This window comes from Trichechus manatus, unplaced genomic scaffold (assembly GCF_000243295.1).
Source record: "Trichechus manatus latirostris isolate Lorelei unplaced genomic scaffold, TriManLat1.0 scaffold00060, whole genome shotgun sequence".
NCBI classification, from domain to species: Eukaryota; Metazoa; Chordata; class Mammalia; order Sirenia; family Trichechidae; genus Trichechus; species Trichechus manatus.
Genome location: NW_004443996.1, coordinates 11,929,754 through 11,954,033, shown reverse-complemented (window position 1 = coordinate 11,954,033; position 24,280 = coordinate 11,929,754). Strand labels below are relative to the sequence as shown.

The 24,280-nt window shown below is 38.0% G+C and overlaps 1 protein-coding gene across 5 annotated transcripts in view; it reads left to right on the top strand.

Moving 5' to 3' along the window:
* Positions 1–24,130, top strand: part of GPR174 (G protein-coupled receptor 174) — a 102,737-nt gene extending 78,607 nt beyond the window's left edge. For 4 of the 5 annotated variants that reach the window (XM_023733608.1, XM_023733609.1, XM_023733610.1 and 1 more), the window contains one exon: positions 17,615–20,037. In XM_023733608.1, coding sequence (XP_023589376.1) covers positions 18,401–19,402 — 1,002 coding nt within the window. In that variant the 5' untranslated portion in view covers positions 17,615–18,400 and the 3' untranslated portion in view covers positions 19,403–20,037. Of the gene's footprint in view, positions 1–17,614; positions 20,038–23,630 lie in introns of those variants that run through there. The other variant, XR_002824519.1, reaches the window with a different exon arrangement.
* The last annotated feature ends 150 nt before the right edge of the window (positions 24,131–24,280 follow it).

Here is a 24,280-nt window from a genome sequence, read left to right as displayed (position 1 = left end):
CTGGACTCAGTCTGGTGAAGGTCTTGGTAGCTGTGGTCCATCAGTACTTTGGACTAATCTTTTCCTTGTATCCTGTTCTCTTCATTCTCCCTTGCTTCTGAAGGAGTGAGACCAATGGAGTATCGTAGATAGTTGCTCACAGACTTTGAAGACCCCAGATGTTACTCACCAAGGTAGAATGTAGAACACTGTCTTTATAAACTCTGTTATGCCAATTGAGCTAGATGTTCCCAGAGACCATGGTCGCCACAGCCCTCCACCTAGCAGTTCAGTCCCTCTGAGTTTAGATGTGTCTATGGAGCTTCCATGACCTTTCCTTGTACAAGTTGTGCTGGCTTCCCCAGTACAGTGTACTGTCCACCCTTCACCAAAGATACCACTTATCTATTGTCTATTTAGTATTCTCCCCACCCCTCCCATCCCTTGTAACCAACAAAGATTGTTAGTTTTAGTGTGTAAACTTTTTCACGAGTTTTTACAATAGAGGTCTCATACAATATTTGTATGTTTGGTAACTTTCTTTGTGGTTACTGTGAAGTTTACCCTTATCTTTATAAGTTTGAAGCAGTCTATTATTACTTGGTATCACCTTGCCTTCCTCTCCATTAGAAGGTTCTATACCTACACCATTAATTCTCTCTTTTATTGTTCTCATGTTGTTGTCATTTACAGATTAACTGTTCTGATTCTCTGTTGTATTTCTTTTGGTTTTGGATAGTCCTTGAGAGTTAATTTCCTAGATTGGTATCTCGCTGGTACAATTCTGTGTCCTAGATTCAGCCTGTGAGCTGAAGTTGTTTGTTCTCAGTTCGAAGGACTCCCTTTAATAATTCTTGTAAGTTTGGTTTGGTTTTTACATACTTCCTTAATTTCTGTTTATCTGGAAATGTCCTAATTTTGCCATCATATTTGAACGAGAGTTTTGCAGGATGTATTATTCTTGGCTGGCAATTTTTTTCAAGGTTTTATATATGTCATCCCACTGCCTTCTTCTTGCCTGCATGGTTTCTGCCAAATAATCCGAGCTTAGTCTTATTGTTTCTCCTCTGTATGTGACTTCTTGGTTTTCATGAGCTGCTCTCAGGTTTCTTTGTTTGTGTTTGGTTTTGGCGAGTGTGATTATGATATGCCTTGGTGATTTTCTTTTGGGGTCTATCCTATATGGGGTTCATTGAGCTTCTTGGATGGCCAGCTTTTCATCTTTCATGATATTGGGGAAGTTTTCTGTCAGCAGTTCTTCAAGATCCTCTCTGTGTCTTCTGTTTTCTCCCCCTGTTCTGGAACTGCAATCACTAGCAAATTTTTGCTTTTGATTGTATCCCACATAATTTTCAGAGTCTCTTCATTTTTCTTTGTTCTTTTTTTCTGAGTTTTCCACAGAGTTGTATCCAAGTGTTTGTCTTCAAATTCACTGATCCTGTCTTCCACCATTTTAAATCTGCTCCTCAGCCCTTCTATGACACTGTCCATTTCTGAGATCTTGTTGTTTATCTTTTGGATTTCTAATCATTGTTTTTGTATGATTTCTAGTTGGGAATTTATTTTGGCATTTTGTTCCTGCATTATTTTCTTAAATTCTTCCATTTTTTGTCTGTATTTTCCATGAATTTGTCTGTCTTTTCCATGAATTTGTCTATTTTTTCCTCATTTTTGTCTCCTTTTTGTTTCAACTCTTGGATAATTCTAAGTATTAGAGCTTTTAATTCCCTATCATGTAGTTCTAGTGCCTTTTGTTCTACTGGAAGGTCATCTGGTGTTTTATTTTAGATGCCTACTGGAACCATCCTATCCTGTTTTTGTAAATGTTTTGATATTGTCTGCTGTCTTCGGGGCATTCAGTAGTTATTTTTCTCATTTATTGATTGTAGATTTGTTTTGTCTACGTCTGAGGAGGTGGGTTATGTGTTCTTTGTTGTTTTCTCATCTGTGGGCACGATACTTTTCACCTCCTTTTCCAATTCGCAGGGTCAGTCACTCAGATATGGTACAACAGGGTAGGTCTAGCTGAAGAGGAGTTGCTGGGTTGGGTTGTTTGTGGACTTACTACAGCCGCCAGCGTGAGCCAGTGATCAGTGCAGAGCATGTTCTGGTAGGCTGTGCCTGTACTGCTTGGTGCTGTGATGTTAAGTGCACGGAGCAGGTAGGCAGGATGGAGGGGGGAGATAGTGATGTGTGGAGCTAAGATGGGTATGGGAGAGAGGAGAGAGGAACAGGAGCCAAAAACATAGAAACAAACAAAAAAGAGTGCTAGGGGAGCTTGCTGTTGGAGTGGAGAGATGAGAGACTATGAAATGGACAAAAACAAAAAGGGGAAGAAGAAAAGAAAACAATGAATAAATAAAAATTAGAAAGAAAAAAGAAAAGAAAAGCTCCCAGGGATCCAACTGGTGCAGCTACAAGGTCTGGGGAATTTGTTCCCAGTTGGTTAAAGTACAGCCTGGCTAGAATGCGTAGAAGTGTCACTCAGCGCCAGGTATTCAGGAGACAGGAAAAGAAGGAAGGTATAGAGAGATGAGAAACTGATTAATCAAGAAAGACAAAAAGCGAAAAAGAGGGAAAACAAAACAAATTTATAAAAAAGAACAAGAAATCCCCCCAAAAAAGTAGAAAAAAGAAACCATGAAAAAAGACATGTCCTCAGATATCCCTCTGCCCGTCTGTGCAAGCTGAGGGGGTAGGTCCTAAGCCACACAGCACTGCCAGGCCAGAATGGTCCCCCAATTTGAGAAATGAGAAAGAAAACAAACAAACAATTCAAAACAAACAAACAAAAAGCCCCGGGATCCCACCACCACAGCAGCACAGACCAGGAAACATTCCCACACTCAAACGGAGCTCCACAACCTTTCAGGAAGAAGCAAAGATGGCACACGGAGCCAGACACTCGAGGAAAAGGAGGAGGAGGCAGCAATAGGCAAGAAAGAAATCAAAAGGAGAGGCAAAAAGCAACACCAGCAGCCAACAAATGGCACCCAGGGAGTCTGCCAGTGTGGGCGGGAGGAATCCAAGCAGCTGGTGCTTCCTGGCCAAGAGACTGTGGCCGTGGGAAGCAGAGGAGACCGAGTAGGGGTGAAGAAGGGTAGGGGATGGGAAAGCTTATATCATTGATTACCAGCTATTCTGTCTCCTGCTGGAAGCTCTGTGAAGCTGCTTTCTCGTACCCCCTTTTCTCTGGTCTCTGATAGGAGTCCAAGATGGTGGATCCGTGCTGTGTTAGCTGATAGGGGACCTCTACATGTATCTCTCCTTACTCTCTGTTTTCAGTCAGTTTCTTCTTCCATTTGGTGCTTGGCTGAGTTCTTTATCTCTTCGTTTGCTGCTTAGGCTTTCAGGATTGCTGTTTTCTCTGTTTGGCTTAGTTTTTCGGATCTTTGCTGTGGAGGGACGGTGTGGTGCTTCTGCCTAGAGCGCCATGTTGCAGGACAAACTTCCAGTACATTATGAATAAGAGTGGTGATAAAGGGCATTCTTGTTTGGTTCCCGTCATCAAGGGGAATACTTTCAGTCTCTCTCCATTGAAAATAATGTTGGCTGTTTTTTTTTTTTTTTTTTTGGGTATATGCTCTTAATTATGTTCCTATTTTGCTGACAGTTTTTATCAAGAATGGGTGTTCGACTTTATCAAATGACGTTTCTGTATCAATTGATATGTTCATGTGGTTCTTTTCCTTTGTGTTTTTTATGTGGTGGATTACCTTGATTGATATTCTAAGGTTGAACCACCCTTGTATATCTGGTATGAATTCCACTTGTTCATGATGTATTTTTTTTTTTTTGTGATATTTTGTTGAATTTTATTGGCTAGGATTTTGTTTGAGAATTTTTGCATCTATATTCATGAGAATTGTTGGTCTATAATTTTATTTTTTAAAGGTATCTTTGCCTGGCTTTGGTACCAGGGTTATTCTTGCTTCATAGAATGAATTTGGGAGTATTCTTTCCTTTTCTATGTTCTGGAGTAGTTTGAGTAGAATTGGTGTCAACTCTTCTCTGAATGTCTTGTAGAATTCTCCAGTGTAACTGTCTGTTCCAGGCCATTTTTGTTCACAGTTTTTTTATGACCTTTTCAATGTCTTCTTTTATTATGAATCTGTTCAAATATTCTACCTCAGTTTGTATTAGTTTAGGTAGGTAAGTAGTGTTTTTCTAGAAATTTGTCCATTTCTTCTAGGTTTGAAAATTTGTTGGAGTACAGTTCTTCACAGTATTTTGTTATTATCCATTTTATTTCAGTTGTTTGTGTTATTTGCATCTTCTCCTTTTCCTTTGTCAATTTGACCAGTCGTTTGTCAATTTTATTAATCCTTTCAAAAAAATAATTTCTAGTCTTGTTGATTCTTTCTATTGTTTTTTCCTGTGCTTTGTTTCATTTATTTCTTTTCTAATATTTATTATTTCTTTTCTTCTGGTGACTGTGAGCTTTTATGCTGCTCTTTTTCTATTTGTTAGAGTTGTGGGATTAAGGTGTTGATTTGGACTCTTTCTTCCTTTTTGATGTGTGTGTTTTTATTGTTATAAATTGACCTTTGAGTACTGCTTTTCCTGTGTCTCAAAGGTTTTGGTATATTCCATTTTAATTCTTGTTTCATTTGGGGGATTTTTTTAAATTTCCTTTTTTTTTCCTATTGCCTAATGATTTTTAAGCAGAGTATTATTCAGTTTCAATGTATTTGATTTTTTTCCTTGTTCATCCTGCTATTGATTTTTGATTTTATAGTGTTGTAATCTGAGAAAATGCTTTGTATTATTTTGATTTTTTTAAAAATTTATTGAGGCTTGTTTTGTGGCCTAATATATGGTCTATTCTGGAGAATGATCCATGTGTACTAGAAAGGAATGTGTACTGTGCTACTGTTGGGTGGAGTGTTTTATATATATTTATAAGATCAAGTAGATTGTGTTGTTTAGATCTGTATTTTTTTTGAGTTTCTTTCTAGTTGTTCTGTCCTTCACTGAAAATGGCACATCAATGTCTCCTACTATTATTGTGGAGTTGTCTGTTTCTCTTTTCAATTCTGTTTAAGTTTGTTTTCTGTATTTTGGAGCTCTTTTATTGGGCGCATAGACATTTATTATCATTATGTCCCCTTGTTATGTTGAGCCTTTAATCATTATATAATGTCTTTTCTTGTCTCTTATGCTGGTTTTTGCCATAAATTCTATTTTATCAGAGATTAATATTGCTACTCTGCTCTTTTTTGGTTGTTGTTAGCTTGATGTATTTTTTTGCCATCCTTGATTTTTAGTTTATTTTTATCTTTATGTCTAAAATGTGTCTCTAAAAGCAGCATATTGATAGGTCTTGTTTTCTTATCCATTTTCTGTCTCTTGACTGGTGCTTTTAATACATTTACATTCAGTGTAATTATCAATAAGTATGAATCTACAGATGTCATTTTGCTGTGCTTTTTTTCTGTCATACTGATGATTTCTTTGTTATATACTTTTCTGTGCTGAATGTTGTTTGTTTATGGATTTTCTTTTTCATTTTCTTCATTGTTGTTGATTTTGTTTACTGAGTCTATGACTTTCTTCATTTTTTATTTTAGTGAGGGAGTTTATTAGTTTCTTTGTGGTTACCCTGAAAAATAATTTTATCATACTAAGTTTGAAATAGTCTGTTCTATTTTGATATCACCTTCATTTCCTTCTTTCCATATGGAAGTTTGGAAACGCTGGTGGCATAGTGGTTAAGAGCTACGGCTGCTAACCAAAAGGTCGACAGTTTGAATCCTCCAGGTGTTCCTTGGAAACTATGGGGCAGTTCTACTCTGTCCTATAGAGTCGCTATAAGTCAGAATTGACTTGATGGCAACGGGTTTATATGGAAGTTCTGTAACCACCCCATTTATTCCCTCTTTTTGTTTTGAAGTTGTTGCTGTTTACAGATTGACTTCTCCAATTCTGTATTTCCAGTCTTGTTGTTTTATTTTATTTTTGAATATTCTTTATCTGGGTTGATTTCTGGGTGATGATGTCATGTGTCTTAATCTCAGGTTGTTGTCTGACATTATTGGTTCTCTGTCCGAAGGACTTCCTTTAGTATTTCTTGTATGGTTGGTCTGGTTTTTACTAATTCCTTTAATTTCTGTTTATCTGGAAATGTCCTAATTGTGCCATCATATTTAAGGGACAATTTTGCTAGATATATAATTCTTGATTGGCAATTTTTTTCCTTTTTGGGTTTTATATATGTAATCACATTGCCTTCTTGTCTGCATGGTTTCTGCTGGGAAATCAGAGCTTAGTCTTATTGGTTTCCCTTTGTACATAATATTTCATTTTTCCCAAGCTCCTGTCAAAATTTTTTATTTATCTTTGGTTTTGGAAAGTTAGATCATGATATGTCTTGGTGATTTTCTTTTGGAGTCTATTCTATTTGTGTTTGTTGAGACTCTTGGATGGATATCTTTTTGTCTTTCATAATATTAAGAAAGCCTTCTGCAAGCAAATCTTCAAAAAATTTTCCTTGCTTTTTATTTCTCTTCCTGTTCGGGAATTCCAGTCATGTGTAAGTTATTACACTTGATAGTGTTCCACATAAATCTTAGGATTTCTTCAGTCTTTTTCTGATTGTTACTCTAACACATTGATACCAAGGGACTTGTCCTCTATTTCACTGATTCTGTCTTCTATTGAGTCAATTCTACTCTTTTGTCCTTTCAATGCATTATCTATTTCTGAAATTTTAGTGTTTATCTTTTAAATTTCTAGTTGCCGTTTTTGCACGGTTTCCAATTTGTTTTGTCATTTTTTTCTTGTATTGTTTTCCTGAATACTTCTAGAGTTTTGTCTGTGTTTTCCTTGATCTATTTCTTGATCTCTTGGAGGGCCATATATATGTCTTTTGAATTCCTTATCAGGTAGCTCCAGTATTTTTTCCTCCTAAAGGAAGTTTCCTGGTTCTTTATTTTGGTCACTTACTGGAGCCATATTGTCCTGCTTCTTTAGGTGATTTGGTTTTGTGTGTTTTTCCTAGGCATTAAGATGTTATTACATTTATTTCTTGAATTTTTTTTTTGGTTGTGTTCTGATTTTTTACATTTTTTTTGATGTATTTGGGAGATGGGACAGACATGCTACTCTGATTGCTAGTCTGGATGCACTGGAGTGCTTGCCACCTGTCTCTGGGTGGATGAGATAGCAATTGAATGTGTGAGCATGGGTCTCTGTTTGCTGGTCTTGTGGGTTGGCTGAGGGTGGAGACTGGCTGCCGTCTGTCATCAGTGCAGTGGCACAGCAGCAGGCAGTGGCACTTGTTGAGTAGATGGGGCAGCAAATGTGGTTAGTTGGGGTGGTGTGAGTTGTAAGCAGTTGCATGCTTACTGCCGTTTGTGAGATAGAAGGAGGAGCAGCAAGTGGTGGGCAGTGGGAAGGTGGAGAGAGCGATGGTGAGTGCACATGTTGCACAGCTGCCACTTCTCACTGGGTGGGAGGAGCAAGGAGGGAGCATCAAGCAGGGAAAGGGCTGCAGGCAGGCTCATGTGCATGCCCCTTGCTGGATGGGGGGAGTGGTGGGCAGGTGCACAAGTGGTCGTGCTGCCACTGCCTCTCACTGGGCAGGATGATGGGGGAGGTCAGCAGGTGGGAAGGGTAGGGCGAGTGGCCACTGCCATGCTGGAATGGCCTGCCACCACTTACCAGTATCATTGGGCAGGGGGAGGGGTGGTGATCAAGGCAGGGGAAAGGTGGTGGTCAGTGCTGGATGGGGGAAGGGAGATAGTACTTTGTTCCTTGGCAGTCAGGGCTGCAGGGATGGGGGTTTTGTGCTACTAATCACAAGGAAGGTGGGGGGAGGGGGAGTGTGCTCCTCTGGTCACTGGGAGAGGGTGTCTGGGCTCTTCCTATTGGCTTCAGGCAGCAATCAGGACCTTATTTCACTCTGGGTATGTCTGCACATTTACTCTGTGTCCTGTTGGGAATTCCACGAATTTGCCTTCTGTTCTTCTTACCTGGGATTGCTTCTTTCTTTGTCTCAAGAAGGCCAAGGTGTGTTGGGCTGGCTGACAGTGACCCTCACTGCTCTATCTCTTCTTGTTTGCTGTTTTCAGTCGTTTTCTTCTTCCAGTTTGTGTTCTGTCTAGTTCTTTATCCTTTTATTTTATGCTCAGTGTTCCAGGATAGTCTACTCTATCTGTTTCACTTGGCTTATCAGGTCTTTGCTGTAAAGGGACAGCGTAGTGTGCCTGACTAAGCCACCATTTCGACCAGAAGTCCTCATGAGAGTTTTCTTGCTGCTGGTGGGCAGCCTTGTGCTCTGGCTCATCTCATCTCCCAGCTTATCCTTTCATGGGTAGCTTTTGGCAGTGGCAAGTGCCATAAGGGCATCTCAGATGCTTCAACAGTACCCACTTATTTTTATGGCTTAAAGACTCAGGAGTTTCTGCATAACAACCATGTGAAACCTAGTATTATTTTTTCTGAACCTAATGCATTCTGCAGGCTAGAAATATAGTCTTTTATTTTAGACCTTAAATATACTAATCTCTCTAATTGGGAAGTACCCGAAAGTGGCCATTCATTTAAACAAACTGTCATTAAGGAGCTCAAACAAAATCAAAATACGAACAAGACTTATACCCATTACTCTTGACCATCTAGTGAGACAGAATTCCACTTGGGGAATCAGCTGCTTTCTTGAATTCATCGTACCTCACACTGAGCATTGCTGGGGCGAATTTAAAGGCCATTTCAGGCAAGGTTGTCAGCAATCTTTTTTGAAAGAAAGGGAATTCAGGTAGGGTATTTTCAGACGTATAAGAGGGAAAAGAAGCATACAAAGGAGTAAGAGCCAGCAATGATGCAGAGGGTTCAGGATTTGAATTATGGCATTGTAATTCCTTATTTTGAAAACGATGACCTGCAAGGAAGCTATTTTACTATCTTGATGCCTTTCACACAATTCAAGGTACCAGTCAAAATAGGCATCCCATTGAGATTGTGTAATATGAGATTCTCTGCTTTCCAATTTACTGCAGAGAAAAATCAATTTCAAAAGCTCAAAAGAACCCCAGAGTGGCTACTGATTTTCTAAACCGTCTCCGGTAAGGCTATACCAGTCAGACAAGAACTCACATGTTAAAGGACCAAAATACTTGTTCATGTAATAAGCAGTAGTCCTGGAGGGCAGCTCTGAATCACTTTTAGATTTGACATTTCCTATGTTCTTAGCAGACAGGCAAAAGTGTGCACACAAAACAAAGTCAATAATAAAACTCAAAGAGCTACAAATGCAAGAGAACCTGAGCTCGGATTCAAGAGGTTATTTACCTTAAGACGACTCCCAAGACTCTGCAGAGGTGGAGCTAAAAATGGATCGGCTGGTACCTGAGCCAAAATCCTCAACACCTCCTGGGGTCGTTGAAGGCAGTTCACCTTCAATATCCCACTTCTTACACCAGAAATATTAAAACTGTAAACAACACTAACTCTGTATAGAGAAATTATAGAGTTTTATTGAGGAATACAACCCGAGTTGGATGGCACTGAGTAAAATTACAAGGTGCTCTACATTCGAAAAGGAATACAGGATTTTTATACAAGAAGGCTGTCTTCATATCAGTTAATCTATTTTCAAATGCATTCTTCCCGAGGGCAAGCATTTTTCCCAAGAACAATCTGCTCACACTTCTTGGAATCATAGTCAAGCAAAAAAAACTACATTTGTTTGCAAAACAAGACTTGTTTGCCTGAAAGTGGTGCTTATAGTTTACAAACAGCAGCAGGGGTTTAAAACAAATTGGAGTCTGATCCAGACCTGTGTCAACCTTTTTAGTTATGCCAAGCACCTCAGTTTTAGAGTGCTCTTTCACACTATGGATAAAATAAAGCACTGAAGGGAGATGAAGAGTATCTGGGGAGAGTTGTAATTTTAAATAGGAAGGTCAGATAAAGCCTCATGAGAAGGTGATAATTAGGTAAAGACCTGAAAGAGGTGAAGGAGCAAACCAAGCACATAACTGAAATAGAGCATTGCAGGCACAGAGAACAGCCAGTGCAAAAACTGAGGCATTTTCACATAACAACAAGAATGGCAAAATGGCTGGAGCAGAGGGCAAAAGGGAGATTTCTTAGGAGATGAGGTCAGAAGAGTAACAGGAAGTCAGATTGTGTAGGATGTTGTAGTTCATTATAAGGACTTTGACTTTTCCTGAGTAAGATAAGTCACTGGGGGGCGGGGGGTGTTAGTAAAGATATGACATGATCAGACAAAAAATCCTGACTTATATTTTAAATATAAAAGATGAGTTCACTTTTGTATGTTGAAATTTGAGGTGATAATGAATCATTCAAGAGAAGAGCTCTTATGGTTGTAAAGAGAGATACAGCCCAGATGAGACAGCCATTTGAATCACTGGTCATTACAGGAGAGGTAAAGGTTTAGTAGAGTTTGACTGGGCATGTATCTGTAAACTTCTAATGCATAATACGTGGCATTAACAGGCAAGGGCTTTTATATAGACCATTAAAAGGAGGCTGAAAGCCTAGTGATTTTGACTTTTTGGTCGGCCACCTAGTTTTGTCTATCACCTAATGAAAATCACTACCTGTGAAAATATTTCAAAGATGTACTTCAGTTTGGGAGCTGAACAACCTCTAATTTTTAACTCTTTCAGTATCTGTCTTATTCTTTACAGTTGTGCTTCCACGTATTTTGTGTCACCATCTCTACTTTTTTCTTATCTGGGAAATCTCAAGCATTTAACCTCTTCTACCTGAATGCGTAGTTCGTATAACTCATCAAGCCTTGTAAATAAACTGTGCACCATATCTTTGAACTACACGTGCTATTTTACTTACTAGGCAGTTGAGGCAAAATAATAGCAGTAACAATTCTATCAGAGATTGAAACAAGCATACTTCAAACCACATGGATTTGATAATCCACATAGATTTGATGATCTAAAACAGGATGTTTTGTAATTATAATTTGATTTTTGTTCTTCCCACATAACTTTAGTCAGTTAAATTCCTCTAATCCCTAAGCTAAAATTTGTTTACCTCAGAACAAAGGTCACAGACCCAGCTGAGTCAACATTCTGGGGAATTTGACTTTCTGTATTGGTGCTATGCTCTGTTAACTTGAATAATTGAGAGGTGACTAAATGACCCATGTAACTGGAAGTATTTTAAGAGAGGCTAGTTGCCCAATTATTTTCAGACATCTGGGAAGGATTTGGACTAAATCAGTGGCCCCCAAATGACCATTCAAGTACCAGTGCTAGGCTAGCTGTATCAGAATAATCTGGGGAGTTCTTAAAAATACAAATTTGGGACCCTACCTCAAACGTACTGAATCAGAATCTCTGGAGGAGGCACACAGAAAGCTGTTATTGTGTTTTTTAACCTCCCTAAGAGAGTCTGACAATCAGTGAAATTTGTGAAACAATAGTCTTGTCTTAGTAATCTAGTGCTGCTATAACAGAAATACCACAAGTGGATGGCTTTTAACAAAGAGAAATTTATTTCCTCACAGTAAAGTAGACTAAAAGTCCAAATTTAAGGCATCAGCTCCAGGGTAGGGCCTTCTCTCTCTGTTGGCTCTGGAGAAAGGTCCTTGTGATGCATCAATCTTCCCTTGGTCTGGGAGAATCTCAGCTCAGGAACCTCAGGTCCAATGGACGCGCTCTGCTTCTGGCACTGCTTTCTTGGTGGTATGAAGTTCCCATGTGCCTCTGCTCACTTCTCTCTTTTATATCTCAAAAGAGATTGGCTTAAGACACTGTCCAATCTTGTAGACGTCATCAGTATAACCTCATCATTGTGATAAAGTTTACAAAACATAAAGAAATTGCATCAGATTACACAATCATACAATACGGGGAATCATGACCTAGCCAAGTTGACAGATTTTTGGGGGGACACAATTCAATCCATAACAGGTCTGGATCAGATCCTCTCAAACATTAATATGCATAAGAATCACTGGGAGTTCTTGTTAAAATGCAGATTCTGATTCAGCAGGTCCTAGGTGGAGTCTGAGATTCTTTTGCACTTCTAACAAGCTCCTAAGTAATACCAGTGTTTCTGTTTCTTGATTCACATTTTGAGCAGCAAGGGGTTAGACTACCTCTTAGGTTCCTTCCAACTAGATTCCTTGTGATTCTAAAGTGCCTTGTAGAAGCTAAACACAACACCGTCATTTACATCAGAACTTTCTATTCAAACTAACATATTTTTCTACACGTAGGCTTTTAAAAAAATAATTTTATTCCGCTTTGGTGAAAGTTTACAGTGCAAGTTGTTTCTCATTCAAAAATTTATACATAAATTGTTTTGTGACATTGGTTGCAATCCCCTCAATGTGTCAGCACTCTCCCCCTTTCCACCCTGGGTTCCCTGTGTCCATTCGTCCAGTTTTCCTGTCCCTTCCTACCTTCTACTTTTGCTTTTGGGTAAGAGTTGCCCATTTGGTCTTGTATATTTGACTGAACTAAGAAGCGTGTTCCTCATGTATGATATTGTTTGTTTTATAGGCCTGTCTAATCTTTGTCTGAAAAGTGGGCTTTGGGAGTGGCTTCAGCTCTGAGTTAGCAGTGTGTCTTGGGACCATAGTCTCGGGGGTTCCTCCAGTTTCTGTCAGACCATAAGTCTGGTATTTTTTTGTGTGTGAATTTGAAGTTTGCTCTACATTTTTCTCCTACTCTGTCCAGGACTCTGTATTTTGGTCCCCGTCAGAACAGTCAGGCACCATGTAGTTCTTCTGAGTTCAGGTTGGTGAAGGCTGTGGTTCATGTGGTGCTTTAGTCCTTTGGGCTAGTATTTTCCTTGGGTCTTTGATTTTCTTCATTCTCCTTTGCTCGAGACTGGATGTATCTTAGATGGCCACTCACAAGATTTTAAGACCCCAGACCCTACTCACCAAAGTAGGATGTAGAACATTTTCTTTATGAACTATGTTATGTCAATTGACCTAGATAGTCCTTGAGACTATGGTCCCCAGCCCTCAGCTCCAGCAACTCGGTCCCTCAAAGTGTTTGGATGTGTTTCAGAAGCTTCTATGACTTTGCCTTGGACACGTTGTGCTGACTTCCCCTATATTGTGTGTTGTTTTTCCCTTCGCCAAAGTTGAAATTTGTCTACTGTTTAGTTAGCGATTTCCCTTCCCAAACCCTCCCCTCCCTCATAACCATCAAATATTTTTTTTCCCTGTGTGTAAACCTTTTCTTAGGTTTTTATAATAATGGTCTCATACAATATTTGTCTTTTTGTGATTGACTTATTTCACTCAGAATAATGCCCTCCAGATTCATCCATGTTGTGTGATGTTTCAGGGATTCATCATTGTTCTTTATCATTACGTAGTATTCCATTATGTGTATGCATCATAATTTGTTTATACATTCATCTGTTGATGGGCACTTAAGTTGTTTCCATCTTTTTTGCTATGTGAATAATGCTGCAATGAACATGGGTATGCATAGCTATTCGTGTGATGGCTCTTACTTCTCTACAGTGTATTCCTAGGAGTGGGATTGCTGGATGGTATGGTATTTCTATTTCCAGCTTTTTAAAGAGGTGCCATATCGTTTCCCATAGTGGTTGTATCATTTTACATTCCCACCAATAGTACCCAAGAGTTCCAGTCTCCCTTCAACCTCTCCAACATTTATTGTTTTTTTTTTATTAGTGTCAGTATAGTAAGTGTGAGATGCTATCTCATTGCAGTTTTGATTTGCATTTCTCTAATGGCTAATGATCTCAAGCATTTCTTCTTGTGTCTGCTAGCCGCCTGAATGTCTTCTTTGGTGAAGAGTCTGTTCATATCCTTTGCCCATTTTTTAATTGAATTATTTTTATTTTTGTTGTTGAGGTGTTGACATATTTTTTAGATTTTAGAGATTAGATCTTTGTTGGATATGTTGTAGCCAAACATTTTTTCCCTGTCTGTAGGTTCTCTTTTTACTGTTTTAGTGAAGTTTTTTGGTGAGCATGTGTTTAATTTTTAGGATCCCCCAGTTATCAAGTTTATCTTCTGGTGTTTGTGCATTGTTAGCTATGGTTTGTATTGTATTTATCCCGTGTATTAGGACTCCTAGCATTGTCCCTATTTTTTCCTCCATGATCTTTATCTTTTTAAGCTTTGTATTTAGGTCTTTGATCCATTTTGAGTGAGTTTTTGTGTATAGTGTGAGATATGGATCCTGTTTTATTTTTTTACAGAAGGACATCCAATTATGCCAGCATCATTTGTTAAAGAGACTGTCTTTTCCCAATTTAATGGACTTTGGCCCTTTGTCAAATATCAGATCCCCATAGATGGATGGATTTGCGTGTGGGTTCTCAGTTTTGTTCCATTGGTCTATGTGTCTGTTGTTGTTCCAGTACCAGGCTGTTTTGACTACTGTGGCTGTATAGCACGTTGTAAGATCAGGTAGTGTGAGGCCTCCGACTTTGTTCTTCTTCAATAATGCTGTCTTAGTTATCTAGTGCTGCTGTAACAGAAATACCACAAGTGGATGACTCTAACAAACAGAAATTTATTCTCCCACAGTCTAGCAGGCTAGAAGTCTGAATTCCAGGGCCAGATCCAGGGTAAGTTTTTCTCTCTCGTTGGCTCCGGGAGAAGGTCCTTGTCATCAATCTTCTCCTGGCCTAGGAACTTCTCAGCACAGGGACTCCGGGTCCAAAGAACATGCTCTGCCACTAGTGCTTCTTTCTTGGTGGTATGAGATCCGTCTCTTCTCTGTGAGTTTTTCTATTTTATAATCTCAACAGAGATTGACTCAAAATACAACCTAATCCTGTAGCTTGAGTCCTACCTCATTAAAATAACTGCCTATAATCTTGCCTCATTAACATCATAGAGGTTAGGATTTACAACACATAGGATAATCACATCAGATCACTAAATGGTGGACAACCACACAATATTGGGAATCATGAACTAGCCAAATTGATACACATTTTTGGGGGACACAATTTAATCCATAACAAATGTTTTACTAATCTGGGACCTCTTCACTTTCTGTGTAATGTTGGAATGAGTTTTGCCGTCTTGTTAAATAATACTGTTGGAATTTGGATTGGGATTACACTGTATCTGTAGATCACTTTGGGTAGTATTGATATTTTCACAATGTTGAGTTTTCCTATCCATGAGCATGGTATGTTTTTCCATTTATGTAGGCCTCTTTTGGTTTCTTGCAGTAGTGTTTTGTAGTTATTTGCATAGGTCTTTTATGACCTTGGTTAGATTTATTCCTAAGTATTTTATTTTTGGGGGCAGGGGGCTATTGCAAATGGTATTCATTTCCTGGTTTCCTATTTGAAGTTCTCTTTGTTGGAGTAGAGGAATCCAAGTTATTTTTGTATGTTAATCTTGTATCCTACAGCTTTGATGAAATCTTCTATTAGTTCCAATAACTTTCTTGTGGATTCTTTGGGGTTTTCTATGTATAGGATCATATCATCTGTGAATAGAGATAGTTTTACTTCTTACTTTCCATATTGGATGTCTTTTCTTTCTTTTTCTTGTCTTATTGCTCTAGTTAGGTCTTCCTGCATAATGTAGAATAAGAGTGGCAATAAAGGGCATCCTTGTCTGGTTCCCATTCTCAAGGGGAATGTTTTCAGTGTTTCTCCATGAAGAATGCTGTTGGCTGTTGACTTTGTATAAATTCCCTTTACTATATGGAGGAATATCACATTTATTCCTATTTTGCTGAGAGTTTTTATCAGGAATGTGTGTTGGACTTTGTCAGATGCCTTTTCTTCATCGATTGAAAGATCATGTGATTAATTTGTTTTATTTATGCAATGGATTATGTTAATTGATTTTCTAATGTTGAACAATCTTTGCATGTCTGGTATGAATCCAGCTTGGTCATGATGTATTATTTTTTTGATATGCTGTTGAATTCTATTGGCCAGAATTTTGTTGAAAATTTTTGCATCTATGTTCATGAAGGATATTGGTCTGTAATATCCTTTTTTTGTGGTGTCTTTGCCTAGTTTTGATATCAGGGTTATGCTGGGTTCATAGAATGAGTTCAGGCTTATTCCTTTTCTATTCTCTGAAATAGTTTGAATAGTGTTGGTATGAGCTCTTCTGAGAAAGTTTGGTAGAATTCTCCAGTGAAGTCTTCTGGGCCAGGGATTTTTTTTTGTTAGGGTTTTTTTTTTTTTTTTAATTTCCTCTTCAATCTCTTCTTTTGCTATGAGTCCATTTAGCTTTTCTACCTCAGTGTGTTTTCATTTAAGTAGGTATTGTGTTTCTATAAATTTATCCATTTCCACTAGGTTTTCAAAGTTGTTGGAGTTCAATTGTTTGTAATATTCTGTCATGATCCTTTTTATTTCAGTTGATTCTGCTGTTATATCACCCATTTCATTTCTTATTGAGGTTATTTGCTTCTTTTCCTATTTTTCTTTTGTCAGTTTGGCCAATGGTTTGTTGATTTTGTTGATCCTTTCAAAGAACCAACTTCTGGTCTTGTTGATTCTTTCTGTTGTTTTTCTGTTCTTTATTTCATTTATTTCTGCTCTAATCTTTATTATTTCATTTCTTACTGTGACTATGGGCTTCTTTGCTGCTCTCTTTCTATTTGAGTTGTAAGGTTAATGTTTTGATTTTGTCCTTACTTTTTTTTTTTTTAATGTGTGCATTTACTGCTATAAACTGACCTCTAAGCACTGCTTTTGCTGTGTCCCAAAGGTTTTGGTAAGGTGTGTTTTCATTATCATTTGGTTCTATTATTTTTTTATTCCATCCTTGATTTCTTCTATTTACTAGTAGTTTTTAAGCAATGTTTTGTTCAGTTTCCATGTATTTGATTTTTTCCCTTGCTGTTCCTGTGATTGATTTACACTTTTATGACATTGTGATCAGAGAAATGCTTTGTATTATTTCGATGTTTTGGATTTTGTTGAGGCCTGCTTTGTGGCCTAAAATGTAGTCTGTTCTGGAGGATGTTCCATGTGTGTTGGGAAAGAATGTGTACTTTGTGGCTGTTGAAGGGAGTGTTCTGTATATGTCTATGAGGTTGAGTTGGTTGACTGTGGCATTTAGATCTTCTGTATATTTTCTTTCTAGATGTTCTGTCTTGCATCAAAAGTAATGTGTTGAAATTTCCTACTATTATTGTGGAACTGTCTATTTCTATTTCCAGTGCTGTTAGAGTTTGTTTTATGTATTTTGGAGCCTTGTGATTGGGTGTGCATATATTTATTACGATTTTTCTTTCTGAGGTATCGACCCTTTAATCATTATATTATGTCCTTCCTTATCCTTTACGGTGGATTTTGCTTTAAAGTTTATTTTATCAGATTAATATTGCCTCTCCTTTTCTTTCTTTTTTTTTTTTTGGTTATTGTTTGCTTGATATATTTTTTATATCTTTTGAGTTTTAGTTTGTTTATTTCTTTATGTCTAAGGTCTGTCTCTTGTAGACAGCATACAGATGGATCATTTTTTAAATACATTCTGCCACTCTGTCTCTTCACTGGTGCATTTAAGTCACTTACATTCAGTGTAATTACATTTACATTTAGTGCAAAAACTCATAGATATGAGTTTTCTGTTGTTATTTTGTTGTTGTTTTTAGTGGTATTGGGCTTTTTCTTTTTACAAAAGAAAATAATAATAATTGACTTGTTTTTCTTTCACTTCCAGCTCTACCTTTGTTTCCCACTTTTCAGCTTTGGACACATAACTGAAAAAGCAACAGAAACCTGATTTGTCCAGGTTAATCATCCCTGAAGAGTGGAGGATCCACTGTGCACTAAAGCAAACCTTTCTTCTTGTGAGCCAAAAAAGAAAAAGAGCCTATTCAAACACCTGTAAAAAAAGATGGCTATCATGATATGGGAATTTGAGGAGCTGCTTTTTGGTACGTTCATGATCCAAATGAGAGAGGATCAACTGTCATGATATCCCAGAAGGCTTTATAATAGAGTAAACAAGAGGCAAAAGTTATAACAGCTTGTCATCTATTCTTGCACGCTAGACTTAGTTAAGAAAAAAACAAACAAACAAAAAACATTGCCATCAAGTCAATTTCAACTCATAGTGACCCTATTGGACAGAACAGAACTGTTCCATAGGGTCTTCAAGGCTGTAACCTTTACAGGAACAAACTGCCAAGTCTATCTCCTGTGGAGTGGCTGGTGGGTTTAAACTGCCAACCTTTTGGTTAACAGAGGAGCACTTAACCACTGGGACACCAGGACTCCATTCTATGTAGTTACTGTAGACAAAGCCAAAGCAAATATGCAGACAGTTCTTTGAAAAATCCTTCAAATCATGTGCACAGATTCAGACAGATTTGATAAAAGTAAGTTATTTTACACATCGTCTTTCCAGCCCATCTATTATTAGTCTTTAAAAATGAGAAGCAGTTGGCTGTCAATTTAGACGTTGAACCACCATCTGGCAAAGATAGTTTGTCTACAAAGAAACATGCCTACTAATGACACGTGCAGTGGGCCAGATGAGGAAAATACAGATTTTCGGTACTTCATCTATGCGGTGACATACACTATTATTCTTGTGCCAGGTCTCATAGGCAACATATTAGCCTTGTGGGTATTTTATGGCTATATGAAAGAAACGAAACGGGCTGTGATATTCATGATAAACTTAGCCATTGCTGACTTACTACAAATTCTCTCCTTGCCACTGAGGATCTTTTACTACCTAAATCATGACTGGCCATTTGGGCCTGGACTCTGCATGTTCTGTTTCTACCTGAAGTATGTCAATATGTATGCAAGCATCTACTTCTTGGTCTGCATCAGTGTGAGGCGATTTTGGTTTCTCATGTACCCCTTTCGCTTCCATGACTGCAAACAGAAATATGACATTTATGTCAGCATTGCTGGCTGGCTGATCATCTGCCTTGCCTGTTTGCTCTTCCCTCTTCTAAGAACCAGTGTTGACATCCCAGGCAACAGAACCAAATGCTTTGTGGATCTTCCTACGAAGAATGTCAATCTGGCCCAGTCCGTTGCCATAATGACTGTTGGCGAGTTGATTGGGTTTATTACTCCTCTTCTGATAGTTCTGTATTGTACCTGGAAGACAGTTTTATCATTGCAAAATAAATACCCTGTGGCCCAAGACCTTGGAGAGAAAAAGAAAGCCCTGAAGATGATTCTAACCTGTGCGGGAGTATTTCTAATTTGCTTTGCACCTTATCACTTCAGTTTTCCTTTAGATTTCTTGGTTAAGTCTAACAAAATTAAAAACTGTGTAGCCAGAAGGGTGATTCTGATATTTCATTCTGTGGCCCTGTGTCTTGCTAGTCTAAATTCCTGCCTTGACCCAGTCATATACTACTTCACCACTAGTGAGTTCAGAAGACGACTTTCAAGACAAGATTTGCATGATAGCATCCAACTCCATGCAAAGTTCTTTGTGAGCAACCATACTACTTCTACCATGACAGCTGAATTATGCTAAAAAAAAAAGAATGTGGCCCGGAGTGCAAGTATATCAAAACACATTTGCAATAGCCATACCACAAAGTACTCAGAGAAAGTGTTCATAGTTTTTCAGTTATCTTCTATCTTACTTATATGGGGAATTCACATTTCATAATAGAACCTATTTGGAGCCTTTTTTGGCACCATTATCTTCTTGACACATTTTTGTAAAAAATTTGTCATCAAGTCTTTAAGACTTAAAGTGTAAAATTGCAGGGACATCCTATACACATATGTTCTCAACTAGAGTTAGTAGCTTTATCTGGGAACCTAAGGCACAGAAATACTATTAGCTTCAGTTGGTGTTTTGAACCCAACCAGAGGTGCCTCAAGGGACAGACCTGATGATCTGTTTCCGAAAGGTCACAGCTTTGAAAACCCTACAGAGTAGTTCTACTCTGCACACATGGGGTTGCCATGAATAGGAATTGACTCCACAGCAAATAATAACAACAAAAACATCATAAGCACTTAGTTTTGTTACAAAGGACATTCAAAAAACAAAATCAAACCCGTTGCCATTGAGTCGATTCTGACTCATAGTGACCCTATAAGACAGAGTAGAACCACCTCATAGGGTTTCCAAGGCTGTAAATCTTTATGGAAGCAGACCGCTACATCTTTCTCCCGCAGAGTGGCTGGTGGGTTTGAACCGAACCACTGACCTTTTGGTTTGCAGCTGAGCACTTAACCACTGTACCACCAGGGCTCCTTCACAAAGGACATTAAGTCTCCTATCTTCAGAGGCAGTTTAGTTGTCTGTTTATCCTAGTAACCGCAGTTTATATTCCAATATCATACTTTTGGTTATATTCGAAGTGGGATGGACATTTTTTTATTCTATGTTAATAAAGTGTTATAAAAGAGCCATTTTTATCTCCCACGTATAATTACACTCCAAGGCTTGAAGACTCCAATAGCTACTTCTTTCATTTCGATGTCAGTATGAAACATCATCTGTCATACACACTCATAGAATGAAAATCGGAACTCAAGCCTCTGGTTTGTTTGAACTAAGAATAATACTCAGATTCATATATAATAATTGTCTATGTCTCTACAGGATGCTGTGTTGAATCTATTCAGGGCAGGTAGCTTGCTAAAGTCCATACAATGTGACACAAATGACTTGAGGCCTGAGAGACAGTAGATAGGTGACAATCATGGCTCTGACTCTCTTAAACTACTTCTAAAGAACATCTCTAGAGATGTATGGATCTGCTTAGTAGAGGGACATCTACCATGCTTCTAGAGGGACATTGAGGTACTTCTGGCAGGTCATTGTACTTTCCAAGCCTATGAAAAAGTAGTGCACTAATTAATTACTAAACTTGGGCCAGAGTGAAAAGATGAAGCAGAGTTAGGTATACCTCATAAAATTCACACCACATTGTATTTCTTACTTTAAGCTTGGTGGTAACTATTGAACTACCTATACCAGCCAGAGTAGGATTTGTAGGTAGCCAGGTGTGTGGACACTAGTGTCTGCAGTGATTTTTCTGGTCTTATCTTGCCCCAGCCATAACCATTTTGAGATCTGCACAGCCTACTTCCCAGCACTTGAGGAAGGCATATCTTCTACATTTTGAGAAAAGTGTAGGAGATTAATTTATGCAGCCATGGGCACCCATTGCAATGTGTTGCCTACTAGCTGCTTGGTATTATTATTCAGGAAACAGATTCAGAATATGAGTAATAATTAAACATGAGATCTTAAGTATTAAAATACTTTGAAACATGTTTTAGCTAAATGCTCTAACATATTTTTAAGCAATTGATGTACTTAAAATCTGTGTGCTATGTAATAAAGACACATACTACTTGACATCTGGAAGAAATGTTCTATCTTATTTAGAGGAAGGAATTGTTTAGGCATGCCATTATGATATTAATAAGTTTTGGGGAAAAGGTGTGAAATTCATATGAATTCTAATATCTAAGATTAATGGAAACTTTTTTTCAAGTTTTCTCTGGATAAATGTTGATTTTACTTGTACTTAGTTATTAAAATACCCTGTAAGAAAACTGACTGTGCTGCTAGCAATAGTGTATCTTTGTGTCTCCTTATTATTCACTGTAAAGTACATGTTTTAATGTGTCAACGCAGTGTTATATTGAGTTTTATAAAGGGTAACTAAATATATAAAGAATGTTTGCTTTAAAGCGATTTGTATTTGAGAATAATTTAGTGTTGTAATGTGGTTGCAAGTAATACTTTTGTGGAACTGTGGGTTCTTGTAATCGAAGAGTCTTGCATATATTATATATATTTACTATTTACTGGATTAGCATGAATTACACTTCTTAAGGTCACTTTGGAAGACCAGTAATTTAATTATATTAAAATGTTGATTTCACTTTAGAAATATCTTTTTGTTTAAAAACAAAAAACCAATTGCCGTCGAGTCCATTCTGACTCATAGCGACCCTATAGGACAGAGTAGAACAGCTCCCTAGGGTTTCCAAGGAGCAGCTGGTGGATAAAGGGGAAGGAAATATTTCCAGGAGATTATTGGCTTTCTTAAGGAAATGGTTGCGGGCAGGGCCCATTACTTGTTAGGCATCCCAGAAGTCGTTGCAGCTCATTTACATTATTTGGACAGAAGACGAGTATCTAGTGTTCCTGTGCTGCTTAACTTGGGCCACTCCTTCTCAGCATACCTGCCCATATAGGTTTGTATTCAGCGCTCTGATTTACTTTATCCATTCTTCCCCCCTCATCATTATGTTTTGCCTTATGCTGTGGTCCCTTGTTCATCTAATCAGTAATCTGATCAGCTCATTCACACTAAGGTGCTAATGACTAGTATTAGCTTAATATTACTTTACTCAAGGATATCTGAATTCTGTAGAGAAGACAAGGCCTTAACATAAAGTGGTGACCGTCAATGAAGGAATTATAGGCGTTAAGGCAGAAAAGAGGGGAAAATATTTTGAAGAAAGTATGCCTGGCAGCAGTGTCTTTCAGACTACATCTAGTAAATGACCTCCTATTTTGCTTACCAGAAAGGGATGCTAAATTCTAAAGAATATACCCACAAGAATGGATATTAGTTTCTCAGGTATCTCCCTGTTTTTTATTTATTTATTTATTTTTTTACTGTTTCCCTTCCAATTCCAGACCTTATTTCCAGGGAAATCACTAGTAGCCTCCTCTCTGAGCGTCTCCTTTCCTTGAGGAATATCCTCTCCAGACCTCCCATTTATCACTTTCTGGGTCCCATGAAATTGGGGTGCAAAAAGTAAACACCCTTAACTACTGTAATATATAATTTAACGTAAATAATCACATATTTCTTATATAAAGTTGTTTGAGTTTTGATTCCAAAATACAAAATTATTCCAACAAGGGAGATTTTGAATATAGAGTTATTTCCAAGTTGTTATTATTGTCATGATTGTTATTGTTAGTATATTCAAATGGTTTAAATTTTTCATAGTCATTCAGTTAAGCAGCTAATTCTATTAACCAGTAATTTCATGAAGAGGAGTTATTTGCCCCAGTAACAACAGTCTGTGTTACCTTGGTCCGAAGAATGCATCAATGGAACTCTGTGCAACTTACTTTTCAGGCCACCTTTTTATTTTTACTTTCATAAGATACTGTGAAGATATTGCACTTGGAATTTATTTACGGCTATAGTTTATAACGTGCATTTTAATAATAAAGATTGTAATTACATAAAAAGTTTCTGCCTCCAGAAGTCAATGTGTATCTAGTCATGACTTTCAGCAAACTTACAGGCTTGAGGCTCTCTTTCAGTGTTCTCATACATGTGGTTGAAAGTCCCCTGAGGCTCTGCTCATCTTTTCTCTCCCTGGAGAGGTGCATTCTATTCTCAAAGGGAAAAATGAATCTCCTTATTGACTCTTTACTATCCACACTCTACTAAGACTATTCCCCACCCTCACTTCTGGACCAAGTTTATCTGAATGACTTAAAGCCCTGTATTTGCTACAGCATATTCTGTGGGCAGAAAAGGTGATGATAGGGCAGAAGGAAAGTTTTATTTTTAGTCTGAAGGGTTTTTAAGCACCTCACAGTCTGATTTTTCTTGTAGATTAGCAAGAAAAACACCATTCCCCACTGTACTCCTGCTGTTCTTACCAAAACAGATCTATTTAAACAACAACAACAAAAAAGTAAAATCAGGAAAACTGCCTCTGGTACACTCCTCATCTTAGTTCTCTTTCTTCCATTTTAGCACTTGATTCCTCATCTCACCCTGTATCACTGGTGTTTTCAGGAGATCCAGGTATCTTGTGATAACCAAGTTGCTGGCCTTTGCAGAAAGATATTTCAAGGAGGTGGTAAAGGTTTTCCAACAGAGGAACATTTGATGATTTGGCATACCTGAAGAAAATAAAGGGATATAAAAATGGGACTTGCTCCATGTTTCAAATGTCCTCAAGTCATATATTGTGCCCTCCAGAAGCCAGCCCAGAAGTAACTTCACTGCCTTCACTAACATATTTTTGTTGTTGAAAGAGGGAAATAAACTCTCAAGTAAGTGTGGTTGTTTTACTTTCTTTGTTCCTTAGTTAAAAGTGGATCTGGAATCTGCGTGTGTAGGAGGGGAGCATGGGAAATAACTATTTATTTTATTTTTTAAATTTTTTATTGTACTTTAGATGAAGGTTTACAGAACAATTAGTTTCTCATTTAAAAGGTAGTACACATATTATTTTATGACAATGGTTTACAACCCCACAACATGTCAACACTGTCCCCTCTCAACCTAGGGTCCCCATTACCAGTTTTTCTGTCCCCTCCTGCCTTCTAGTCCTTGTCCCTGGACTGTTGTGCCCCATTAGTCTCATTTTGTTTTATGGGGCTGTCTAATCTTTGGCTGAA